Below are 11,849 nucleotides of genomic sequence, written 5' to 3'. Positions count from 1 at the left end.
AGGCATTCTCGTTTCACAGGCGTTTTAGTCCTATAGACGCCAACAGTTTGTGTAGCGCTTTACAATATAAGAAAGACATGACAGTTGCAATACAAATCAAGATAAGATGGAATGGAGGACCCTGCCCGGGAGAGCTTACAATCTAAAAGGGAGAGGCAAGTGATACAAGAGGTGGTAGCTGTTGGCATTGGAACAGGAGTAGAGGGGGAAATTCTCCAAAGGGGACACCTGTCCCGGTGACAACTGTCTACGAGGGGATTTCCTCTCATTGGGCGGTAACATTGTGTTGTCCATTGGTGACCCGATCACTTGTTGCTTGATACTTTCTAATTAAAGCTTCACAACGAGTCGTATGAACAGACAAAAAAGAGGGGTGTGTCCATCCCAACTGATTGACTCAGTCAAGTTATCTGTGTGTTCCCAGTTAATTCATGATCAGTCATTTTGGGAAAGTAAAAGCCTATCTCCGGGGAAAGATAAACTTCAAAAGAACTTCAATTCAGTGGGTTAGGGAGGGTAGGCCGCAGCCACGGCCCCATGAAATAACTCGCAATAGCTAGATATTTGCACATGAAATTAGAGTTACTGATGGTAATGAGCATTTAGAGGGTTTTTTATTTTTGGGGGGAGGGAGTTGGGGGTGTTTGTGCAGTTGATTAGTATATTTTATTTAGTGTTCTCTACATTTTTGAGCAAATTTAGGAAACTTAAGTTTATTTACTTAAGGTCAGATTCATACTTCGCAGCAACATATTAATTTCGAATGGCATCCCAACAGGGACATCCCTATAATGTTGCCTCGGGTGGCATCTCTTGGGGTCATGTAGGGGGCCCCTCCCACACCTGCTGCCCCCTTTTCGGCCAGAGCATCCCAGGTTGCAAAGAGCTCTTAGCAACCTGTGATGCTCTGGCTGGTGTCCCGCCCAGCTCCTGGCAACCAGTGATGTCACTGGTTGCCAGGAGCTGAGTGGGACGCTCTGGCCAGCATCCCACCCAGCTCCTGGCCCTACCTCTACTCCCACCCCCAGTTATGTGCACCACTTGCACACCCCCTCTCGGAATATGCATTAGCAGCGCACACCCCTTATCCCACAAAAAATTTAGGGACACCCTTGCGCCCCAACATACTAAGGCAATGAACCTGCATTGTAACTCACAGCAATGCACTACTGTTGCGTTAATAATAAAGGGTCACATGCTATTTTAAGCTTCTTAGGGTGCATTGGCAGTCTGTTGATTTTGAATGGGCTGCCTTAGTGCAAAGTATGTGTGACATAAGGCACATTGCAGGAGTCAGAGCCCAGAGTTAGGCTTTAAGCTCACAGCAGAGCCCTGACTATCACAGAAGGACCCAGATCAGGGAAAGATTTTCCCAATGGGGTGACAGACCGCAGTAAAGGCATGCAGAGGAGTAAACTCACTCTTCCCCAAGCTTAAAAAAAATAAATAAAGTTTGGGTTAAATGTCACCTCAGGCAAGTCTCTCATCTGAAAGGCAGAACCTGTAGGGTCCGTTCACACTTAGGCAGCCCATGAGCGTAAACATGCATTGCCACAACGCACAAGTCTCAAAGGTCCATCAATGCTCACATCTTCGTTCTGCTCTTTGCTGACATCATGGCTGACCTCTGTGTGTACTCGCTGACACTATCTCTGCTAATCAAGTTTACAGCTCTGCAATCAGTTTCCTAACAAATGATTTCTGGTGAAAGTCAACAACTTGTGATGCCAAGGTCCATAAAATCCTGGTGGAGCGCCATTTCTCTTTAAATTACAAAACAATAATTGGAAAGGTGTAGATGAATATGTTCCTTCTTTATTACAATGTGATCTCACTATTCCAGAGGCGCTGGAGAACAACCTTTGTTATGTATAAGCAGAACTCCAGGCACAAATCTTGACCTTATTATCAAAATGGCCCACCTATATGTCCTACACTACTGCTGCAACCACCCTCCATGCTTGCAGCTCAACAGATTCCCCTTCCTGGCCCGTAAACATTGTGATGCTCCCGGTGCAACCACCCTCCATCTATACAGCTCAACAGATTCCCCTTCCTGACCCATAAAGATTGTGATGGTACCACTGCAACCACCCTCCATGTATACAGCTCAACAGATTCCCCTTCCTGACCCATAAAGATTGTGATGGTACCACTGCAACCACCCTCCATGTATACAGCTCAACAGATTCCCCTTCCTGACCCATAAACATTGTTATGGTACCGGTGAAACCACCAACCTTATATACATCTCAACAGATTCCCCTTCCTGACCCATAAACATTGTGATGCTACCGCTGCACCCACCCTCCATGTATGCAGCTCAACAGATTCCCCTTCCTGACCCATAAAGATTGTGATGGTACCGGTGAAACCACCATCCTTATATACATCTCAACAGATTCCCCTTCCTGACCCGTAAACATTGTGATGCTAGCGCTGCAACCACCCTCCATGTTTGCAGCTCAACAGATTCCCCTTCCTGACCCATAAAGATTGTGATGGTACCGGTGAAACCACCATCCTTATATACATCTCAACAGATTCCCCTTCCTGACCCGTAAACATTGTGATGCTACCGCTGCAACCACCCTCCATGTATACAGCTCAACAGATTCCCCTTCCTGACCCGTAAACATTGTGATGGCACCGGTGAAACCACCCTCCATATATACAGCTCAACAGATTCCCCTTCCTGACCCGTAAACATTGTGATGGCACCGGTGAAACCAACCTCCATATATACAGCTCAACAGATTCCCCTTCCTGACCCGTAAACATTGTGATGGCACCGGTGAAACCACCCTCCATATATACAGCTCAACAGATTCCCCTTCCTGACCCGTTAACATTGTGATGGAACTCATTTATCTTATGGAGGACTCATCTATCTTATGAATATAGATAGGACTTTATACACACACATGGGAGGAAGCCATGCAGACACACGCACATCATACAAACACCATGCAGGTAGTATTCTGGATGGTGATCAAACCCAGGAATCAAGGAGTACAAGTCACCACCACCCAGCCACCACACCGCCATTTCCTATTGGCAACCTCTTTTCTTTTAGGGGGATCTGTATTTGCCACAGGGCCCTTGTGGGCATATGCCTGCAGCAGCAAGTGGTAGGATAAATACCCAATTCTAAGTTGTAGTTTTTTTTTTCTGGCAGAGTGCCGGAGCAAAGGGAGAGTATAATAGCCCTGGCAGAAACTAATTTTTACCAGCTCTTGTACATAGCAAAAGAGAGCTTTAGGTCGGCAACCTTGGTGCTCAAGCTGTGGTTAAACTACACTGTGCTTCTACCTCTTGGAGTCATGCCTGTGGCTGTTAGAGTTTGGCAAGGATCCAAAGGATTTGTATTTCTGACCATCCAGTCCTGAGATTGACACAGCACAGTCTTGTTTAGCAGGGGGCGGTGCCGGAACCTATCTCTGCTATAGGCCTTGTCCCTCCCCTAGCCTGTGACTGGACAGTAAAAAAGAATAGTAGAGAGATGAGCTCACCTCTCTGCCTCTCTCTCACTGCAGCACACCTGTTTGGCTCGTTGTGCGGCTTCTCATCCGCCCAGCCTGAGCTCTGCTGTACAGAGACCACACCTGGCTGATACCAAGTCACAATCTGGTACTTACACCAATAAAGATACAAAAATATGTTTATTCATATATTGCTGTGTATTACTGCATTATATGTGCTTTTATATGCGCCTGGAGTCCAACTTTTATATGCATGTAGTCAGTTGCGTAACAATCGCCATAGCGACCCAGGTGGCTGCTATGGGGCCCGGGCACAGGGGGGCCCAGCCAGGGCATCCCTCTGATGTTGTGTGGGCCGCCTGGGCCCGGCGTTCGCAGTGAAGGAGGAGGCGGGGCCCGGCGACCTAAGAGCAGGAGGGGCCAGTGATGTAAGAGGAGGTGGGGCCCGTCGATAGAAAAGGAGACAGGGCCCGACGATGGAAGAGGAGGCGGGGCCAGTGATGTAAGAGGAAGCGGGGCCCATCGATAGAAAAGGAGACAGGGTCCGACGATGGAAGAGGAGGCCGGGCCCGTGGACGGAAGAGGAGGTGGGGCCCAGCGACCACGGAGGAGGACAGCGCAGACAGGTAAGAAGTGTGCAGCCCACCTGAGTCCCTGCAGAGTCCATTTGCTATGGGGCCCTGTGATTTCTATTAACGCCCCTGCATGTAGTATAAAGCTTAAAATAACCTGGTATTGTGTTGCATATTTGAGCTCTGTTTCCTCATATCAAACATCAAGGGAATCCTTTAGTATTTCTGTATAAAAATATTTATTATGCAGTTAACCACGTCGAGAAAATAATGACATAAAGTATTAAAATATATACATAGAATAATTATATAGATATAAAATGCATAAAGTCGGCATAACCGTAAGAAACATATAACTCTTAAATTCTCCTGAAGTGTCTCTGCTTCTCAGGATTTTATCTCGTCTACAATCGCCTCTTTCTCTCTCTCTCCACTTTTTCCCCCCACACTGAAGTTTTCCTATTACAAGCTTTAGGATAGGTTTTTGTCCTCCTTTTCACTCCGCCCCCTCTCTTCTTTACAATACATAATGCTGAGAAGGAATATAGAAAGAAAGGAAGACAGGATACAGTACATACTACTACTTAGGTCACCCCCGTTACATGGAAAAGCCCAAGATTATGCGGTACAGAATCTGAACCATGCGCCTATTTATATAGCTGGGGACACCAAGTTTCTCGTTTTAGAGAGGAGTCCTTCTCTACAACTGAAATGAAGTGCTCTACATCCACCTGCTCAACCCCTCACAACTGTTTCAACCTCTCCTCCAAAGAATCCAGCTCCCACTCTATTTCGTACGGCAGGTCAGCATTGACTTGGTCATCGTAATATTTTCTTATGTCTTTGACTTCCTCCTCCCAGAACTCTTTGTTGATTTCGAACAACTCTTCCATGTTGATGTCGCCGAGCCCTTTCAGGTTCAGGGAGCCTTCGGCGGGGATGTAGCCGATGGGCGTCTCTTTGGCGCAGTCTACTCCGTTGATCCTGTTGAACATCCACTCGAGAACGCGGATGTTATCTCCGTAACCAGGCCACAGGAAGTTTCCTTGCTTGTCTTTTCGGAACCAGTTGACGTGGAAGATCTTAGGCAGTTTAGCAGATGGAAGGTGCTCCATGCTGAGCCAATGCGCAAGGTACCGTCCAAAGTTGTAGCCGAAGAAAGGCCTCATGGCAAACGGATCGTGCATGATGACCTTGCCTACAAAAGAGACACCATACGTTTTTCATTACTGACTCTGGCCACTATAATTACATAGTTACATAGTTAGTAGTAGTATTTGAGGTTGAATAAAGACACAGGTCCATCAAGTTCAACCTATTGTGTGTATGTATGTGATTCTGCATGTGTATATGTGTGTAAGAGTCCCTATGTGATCTTGTTTTTAAGGGTACCCGTACCCCTTTATGTTACTGTCTCTGAGGAAGTTGTCTAAATGTTTTTTGAATGATTCAATACTCTCTGCTGATACCACTTCTTGTGGCAGAGAGTTCCAGACTTTAACCGCACTAACTGAGAAGAAGCCCCTTCGCCCTTTGTGGTTAAATCTTTTCTCCACCAATTGTAGGTGGTGGCTTCTAGTCTTTGTTATAGAGTTAACTGTACAAAGTTTTTTGCTGATGTTGCTATCACCATTGAACATCTTGTACATCAAAATAATGTCCCCCCTTAATCTCCTCACTTCCAGCGTGAATATGTTTAGATTTAGTACAATGTATTATATTATGTTATAAGAACAGCTAATATTAGCTGAATATCATAGTGCTACTCACCTTTATACTCAGCTGCAGCAGTTGCTTCAGATCTCATGGCTGACCCAACAAAGACTCCATGTTGCCAACTCACTGCCTCATAAACCAGTGGCACACCTTGAAAATAAAGTCACAAACTGGTTACATATTTCAGTAAACAAAAAAACTTCTAGCAAGACAGAATAACGACTCTCAAGATTCTACGCCAAATGTACTATGTGATTAAGATTTTTTTTTTCCTACAACAGAACTTCAATTTTATTTTGTTTTTCATTTTATGTTCAGTTAAATCTATTGGCTTCAGAATACATACCAGCAGGTCTACGGCCACCAAAAATGATGCCTTCGATGGGTACTCCTTCTGAAGATTCCCACTGAGAATCGATGATCGGGCATTGACTGGCCGGGGTACAGAAACGAGAGTTGGGATGGGCAGCTGGTTCACCTGCAAGAATGAAACGTGTATTAAAATTCATTTTCTCAAATCTTTGTGATATGGGAATGGATCATGGTTGAAGTTTTTGGAATGTTTACCGATAGCTAAAGACCCATATTTGACTTTCTTAAAGAAGAATTACAAAATCAACTTTATGGTAGCTGAGTAGAATGGGGCTGAAACATTCCAGTGTATAAGATTTGCTACCCCAATGATCTTACCAGCTTCAGGTGTCCATTCTTTGTTTTTCCATGACGTCAAAGTCATTCCCGGTTCTAATTTCATGTCCATGCCCTCCCAGTAGACGCCACCATCGCTGGTCTCTGCTACATTGGTGAATATGGTATTCTTTCTGATGGTCTCCATGGCGTTTGGGTTGGTCCTCACAGAGGTTCCAGGAGCCACTCCAAAAAAGCCATTTTCAGGGTTAATAGCTCTGAGGTTTCCTTAAAAATCAATTATATTTTCCAATTAGTATTCAAATGTAGACAACAACAAGATAAACGTACTGAAGAGGACAAAAGAGATCACAAACACTATATGGTTCATTTTCGAATGATGTTTTAAGAAAAATGCTTTTACTGTTACATCCTATTAATGAAAGAACTTTGGCTACACCTACTTTTTTTAAGCTCTGTTACCTGCTAGATTCAGTATTTCATGTAAATGAAAACTAATAATTACCATGTTCATCAAACTTCATCCAGGCAATGTCGTCACCAACGCACTCAATCTTCCAGCCTGGCATTGAGGGCCGCATCATGGCCAAGTTGGTTTTCCCACAAGCACTTGGGAAAGCAGCCGCAAAATATTTCTTCTTCCCTTCAGGATTGGTGATTCCTAGAATCTGGGAGGATCAAGGAAAAGAAATACAATATAAATATATAATACATTACATACTATGAATGTTATTTCAGTATAGTTCCTAATCAAGGAAACAGATGGAGTATCTCAATTAAAATTTCAGATAAAATTGTAGTAGATAGATGACTTGAAAGTGGATAATATCTATAAAGGAAAACCTGTACTGAATTAAAGATAGTGGGGGAAATCTATCAAAATTGGAGCAGACAAAATCTGGAGCAGTTGTGCATGGTAACCAATCAGCTTCTCTCTTCAGTTTGTTCAGTTAAGTTTTGAAAATAAAAGTTAGAAGCTGCCACGGGTAACTGCGCCGGTTTTTGTCTGCTCCAGTTTTGATAAATTCCCCCCAGAGAGTTCTTTTGTTAGCTGCCTTGTGAAAATACTATTTCCCTGGCTGTCTGATCTCAATACTTCCTTAGTTCTTGATTAGCATGCAGTTAGTGTTCTTTAGAGAATACTCTTTTAGTGTCATTGAAACTTTGCGACCAACTAAAGCCAAAAAATTTGAGCGTTAAATCCAAACTCCAAAAGAAGTGTTTCTTTAAAAAAACAACTAAAAAAAAAACCTTTCCCTCCCCTTACCTTCCACCTCTGTTAAAAAGAATAGTCCCACCTCCATGCCCCTGCATGCCTCTACATGCTCCAGTGCTGCACTTTTTGTGCTCCTTTAGTCCCTGCCACAATTCCAGATCCAGTTTGAAAGACACTCCCCACTTTTGTGAGCCCAGGGCATCAGGAACACCCCGCTGGGGGCAAGCCATCAAACCACGTTTTACATGCAGGAGAATAATACAGAGAACAGTGCCTGCATCATTATGTAGCATCATTCTCTGCATGACTGCCGCTATAGGAATTAAAAGGAGAGGACTTGGGGGCATCACAAGTCCAGACCGAAGACAGCTAAAAAAAAAGGTATGTATACTATATATATTTTTATTGGGGAGGGGGGGGGGTTAAGCTTTAAGCAGTGACAACCTTCGTCATTTCTCAATATGGGATTCCTTCAATGGATTATAGTTTCTAATTCTGTGTTCAGTGTTTTTTCGTACCAGCATGTGCTCCGCCAGCCATCCTTCTTCTTTCGCAATCCGACTGGCAATTCTGAGAGCGAAGCATTTCTTCCCCAGGAGAGAATTTCCACCATATCCGCTTCCGAAAGAGATAATCTCTCTGCGGTCTGGGATGTGTGCAATGAGAGTCAGCTCCGGATTACACGGCCAGTTATTCATCATCGCTTCTGCAAAACACACATACATGGATTAATGTTTTTCCTCAGATCATTTTCTTTACTTAATATCCAGCACATGTGCATAATGTTTTTTTTTTATTATAGTCTTGATAACTTACTTTTTAGTGGTAAAGGGCAGCCGACAGAATGAAGGCATCGAACAAACTCCCCTTCCCCAAGGGCATCCAGTACATCCGTTCCCATTCGGGTCATGACTCTCATACTGGCGACTACGTAGGGTGAATCCGTCAGTTGAATGCCAATCTTTGAAAGCGGGGAGCCAATAGGACCCATGCTGAATGGGATGACATACATTGTGCGACCTGCCAAAAAAAAGAAAAGCCATATAGGAATTAATAATAGAGCTGGTTGCTTAAACATTTAAATTACCTAAAAAAAAAGTTGTGTTAAAAAGAAAGTTCCGTGGGTCATTCAGGGACCCCATCGCTGTACCTTTCATGCAACCAGGGAACCTGGATTTGAAGGCTTTCCCGAAATCATCTTCTGACATCCAGCGGCCTAGTTGGCTGAGTCCACTTTTGGCAATAGGCACCGTGTCTCTTTGTTCTTGAGTGACTATTACAGTTTTGCTTTCAATTCTTGCCACATCCCGGGGATCCGTACGAGCCAGCCAACTGATATGGAGACAAAAGGTGTTACCATTAACATGTGAACTCTGCAAATGTACGTTCTATGACTAATATTTCGTCTGGAATCTCAAATCTCTCCCACCCTATAATAGCATAGACCTACGTACCAGTTTTCATATTTGGGCAGTCTCTTGATCATGCCAGTCTCTTCCATCTGGTGGAGGAGCTTCTTGTTCTCCTCTTCAGAACCATTGCAGATGTGGATGTTATCTGGCAAGCAGATGCGGGCATTGGTAATGATATAATGGACCACTTCAGGACTTAAGCTGTTCAGATCTCCCTGAGTAACGATGCCTGCAACCTGGAGCTCTGTCTTCTGCCTGGAAGGCATTTTGATGTCAGGTATTCTTGCTTAACCTGTGGAGAAATAGTTGGAAGGTGTGAGATCATGTGTGGTTAAAAACAACATCGGCAATAAATAGGATAGCAAACATTTTGATTTCAGATAGGAAGTATTGTTAGCATTTGGTATTGTTTTTTTGTATCTTCCCCACCAGTATCCTCAGTTCCTCAACTGCTAAACGATGGTGGGACAATCCCCACCATTATCCTCAGTTCCTCAACTGCTAAACGATGGTGGGACAATCCCCACCAGTAGCCTCAGTTCCTCAACTGCTAAACGATCGTGGGACAATCCCCACCACTATCCCCAGTTCCTCAACTGCTAAACGATGGTGGGACAATCCCCACCACTATCCCCAGTTCCCCATCTGCCAAAGGATGGTGGGACAATCCCCAGAAAATATAACTGTGAGTGACACCTTCATTACAGCCCCAATCTAATCCAACTTACTAATGGCCACTTAATAATGGTGAACTATGGCGGCTATGGCCACTTGAAAGCCATGGCAGTGGACAAAGTCAGGGTTAAATCTGGACATGTCCAGGCTTGCCACAATGCAGGAGATAATGGGAGGAGAGCAAAGGAAACCAATGAGATGCATCAGAAGAACTGAGGAGATTTTTTTCAAATGTTTCCAATTCTGAAAGGAAGAGTAGGATGAAGAGGTTTTGAAATAGTAGGATGAGGAGAGATGGAGATGATGAAGAGGGACAGGGATGATGTGGAGGGATAGGGATAATGTAGAGGGATAGGCATGATGTAGAGGGATAGGGATGATGTGGAGGGATAGGGATAATGTAGAGGGATAGGCATGATGTAGAGGGATAGGGGTGATCTAGAGGGATGGGGATAATGAAGAGGGAAAGGGATGATGTAGAGGGACAGGGATGATGTAGAGGGATAGGGATGATGTAGAGGGATAGGGGTGATCTAGAGGGATGGGGATGATGAAGAGGGAAAGTGATGATGTAGAGGGACAGGGATGATGTAGAGGGATAGGGATGATGTAGAGGGATAGGGGTGATCTAGAGGGACGGGGATGATGTAGAGGGATAGGGATGATGTAGAGGGATAGGGGTGATCTAGAGGGATGGGGATGATGAAGAGGGAAAGTGATGATGTAGAGGGACAGGGATGATGTAGAGGGATAGGGATGATGGAGAGGGATAGGGGTGATCTAGAGGGACGGGGATGATGTAGAGGGATAGGGATGATGTAGAGGGATAGGGATGATGTAGAGGGATAGGGATGATGTAGAGGGATATGGATGATGAAGAGGGAAAGGGATGATGTAGAGGGATAGGGATGATGTAGAGGGATATGGATGATGAAGAGGGAAAGGGATGATGTAGAGGGATAGGGATGATGTAGAGGCATATGGATGATGTAGAGGGATGGGGATGATGAAGAGGGAAAGGGATGATGTAGAGCGATAGGGATGATGTAGAGGGATAGTGATGATGAAGAGGGATAGGGATGATGTAGAGGGATAGGGATGATGTAGAGGGATAGGGATGATGTAGAGGGATAGGGATGATGTAGAGGGATAGGGATGATGTAGAGGGATAGGGATGATGTAGAATCCATCTATTATTTCTACAAGAGCATGTTGAGAATGATCAAACCAAACCACTCTCTCAAACACAATAGGGCAGCCATATTGATAGCCAAACCACTGCCCAGCCAATCCATTTCCCAGGACTAGGCCAAGTAACAGAATCTGGAGTCAAGAAGTACGTCCAGAATCCGTCATGTTGTCAGGTCCTACTGAACCGATAGGCTGGGTTCTCCCAAGTCTAGCAAATCATAAAAATGTCTTAAACTTAATAACATCAAGATTTAGCATCTAATTGACATAAATGTTTATAATTAATAGCAAAAAAATATTACTAATGCAAGCAAATATACCAATCTGCAATTCTTGCCAATAATCATTGTTAATACAATCATCATCAAAGCTCAGGGAGGAAAAGTTTAAATTAAATTTCTGTACTTACAGGGAAAAAGTTGTAGAAAGTTGTAATTTTTCTTCTATTTCTCCTTCTTCTTTTTCTCCTTCTTCTCCTTCTCCTTCTTTTTCTTCTTTGAAGTCAAGTGAATCAGTTTCTTTCTGATGACACTAGGTAAAAAAGCCGGTTCTTAAATAGTGTCAAGTAACTTAGGCTCCACCCCATTTCACCCCCCCTCCTCCTCTTGCAGGTCTGTCCCTTCGTCATATTGATCTGTTCTGACTCTCAGTCCTGCAAACAAGTTTTTGTCGTAAGAGAGTTTCTGATCAACAAAATTCCTTTAAGAGCTAATGATTGATAAGGAAGCAGAATACAGGAAACACTGTGTACTTATCTTATTATCGGCGAGAGCCATAGAACAGAATAACACAAAAACACCTGTTTCCCCCAACAGAGAAAACATTTCTTTGTAGAGTTTTTTTTTTTTTTAATTATAAGAGAGCTAATTTAATTTTTTTATTTTAAGCTCACATTTAATTTTTTGTATTGTTTACCTGAAATAATACAGAACAAATG

General features: G+C 43.8%; 1 protein-coding gene across 1 annotated transcript; it reads right to left on the bottom strand.

The window, feature by feature from the left end:
- Nucleotides 1-4,560: 4,560 nt before the first annotated feature.
- On the bottom strand, nt 4,561-11,349 carry PCK1 (phosphoenolpyruvate carboxykinase 1). Its single transcript, XM_018560691.1, has 10 exons — nt 11,322-11,349; nt 9,089-9,338; nt 8,785-8,966; nt 8,451-8,654; nt 8,153-8,340; nt 6,924-7,086; nt 6,461-6,685; nt 6,117-6,248; nt 5,825-5,920; nt 4,561-5,252 (listed from the first exon to the last, which is right to left on the bottom strand). Exons 2-10 carry the CDS (start codon nt 9,310-9,312, stop codon nt 4,798-4,800), a joined length of 1,869 nt encoding a protein of 622 aa, XP_018416193.1. The 5' UTR covers nt 9,313-9,338; nt 11,322-11,349; the 3' UTR covers nt 4,561-4,797.
- Nucleotides 11,350-11,849: the final 500 nt, after the last annotated feature.

The sequence above is a fragment of the Nanorana parkeri genome, unplaced genomic scaffold (genome assembly GCF_000935625.1).
Source record: "Nanorana parkeri isolate BGI_ZX_2015 unplaced genomic scaffold, ASM93562v1 scaffold474, whole genome shotgun sequence".
NCBI classification, from domain to species: Eukaryota; Metazoa; Chordata; class Amphibia; order Anura; family Dicroglossidae; genus Nanorana; species Nanorana parkeri.
The sequence above is the reverse complement of the archived record's forward strand: the minus strand, read 5'-3'. Positions and strand labels throughout refer to the sequence as shown.

What these genes read in the sequence shown, in the direction of transcription:
- PCK1 (XM_018560691.1), bottom strand. Translation starts at nt 9,312, where the DNA reads ATGCCTTCCAGGCAGAAGACAGAGCTCCAGGTTGCAGGCATCGTTACT. An exon ending in CTGCCCAAATATGAAAACTG is followed by an intron (nt 8,967 to 9,088) that starts GTACGTAGGTCT and finishes TCTCCATATCAG; the next exon opens with TTGGCTGGCTCGTACGGATC. An exon ending in CTGCCCTTTACCACTAAAAA is followed by an intron (nt 8,341 to 8,450) that starts GTAAGTTATCAA and finishes TGTGTTTTGCAG; the next exon opens with AAGCGATGATGAATAACTGG.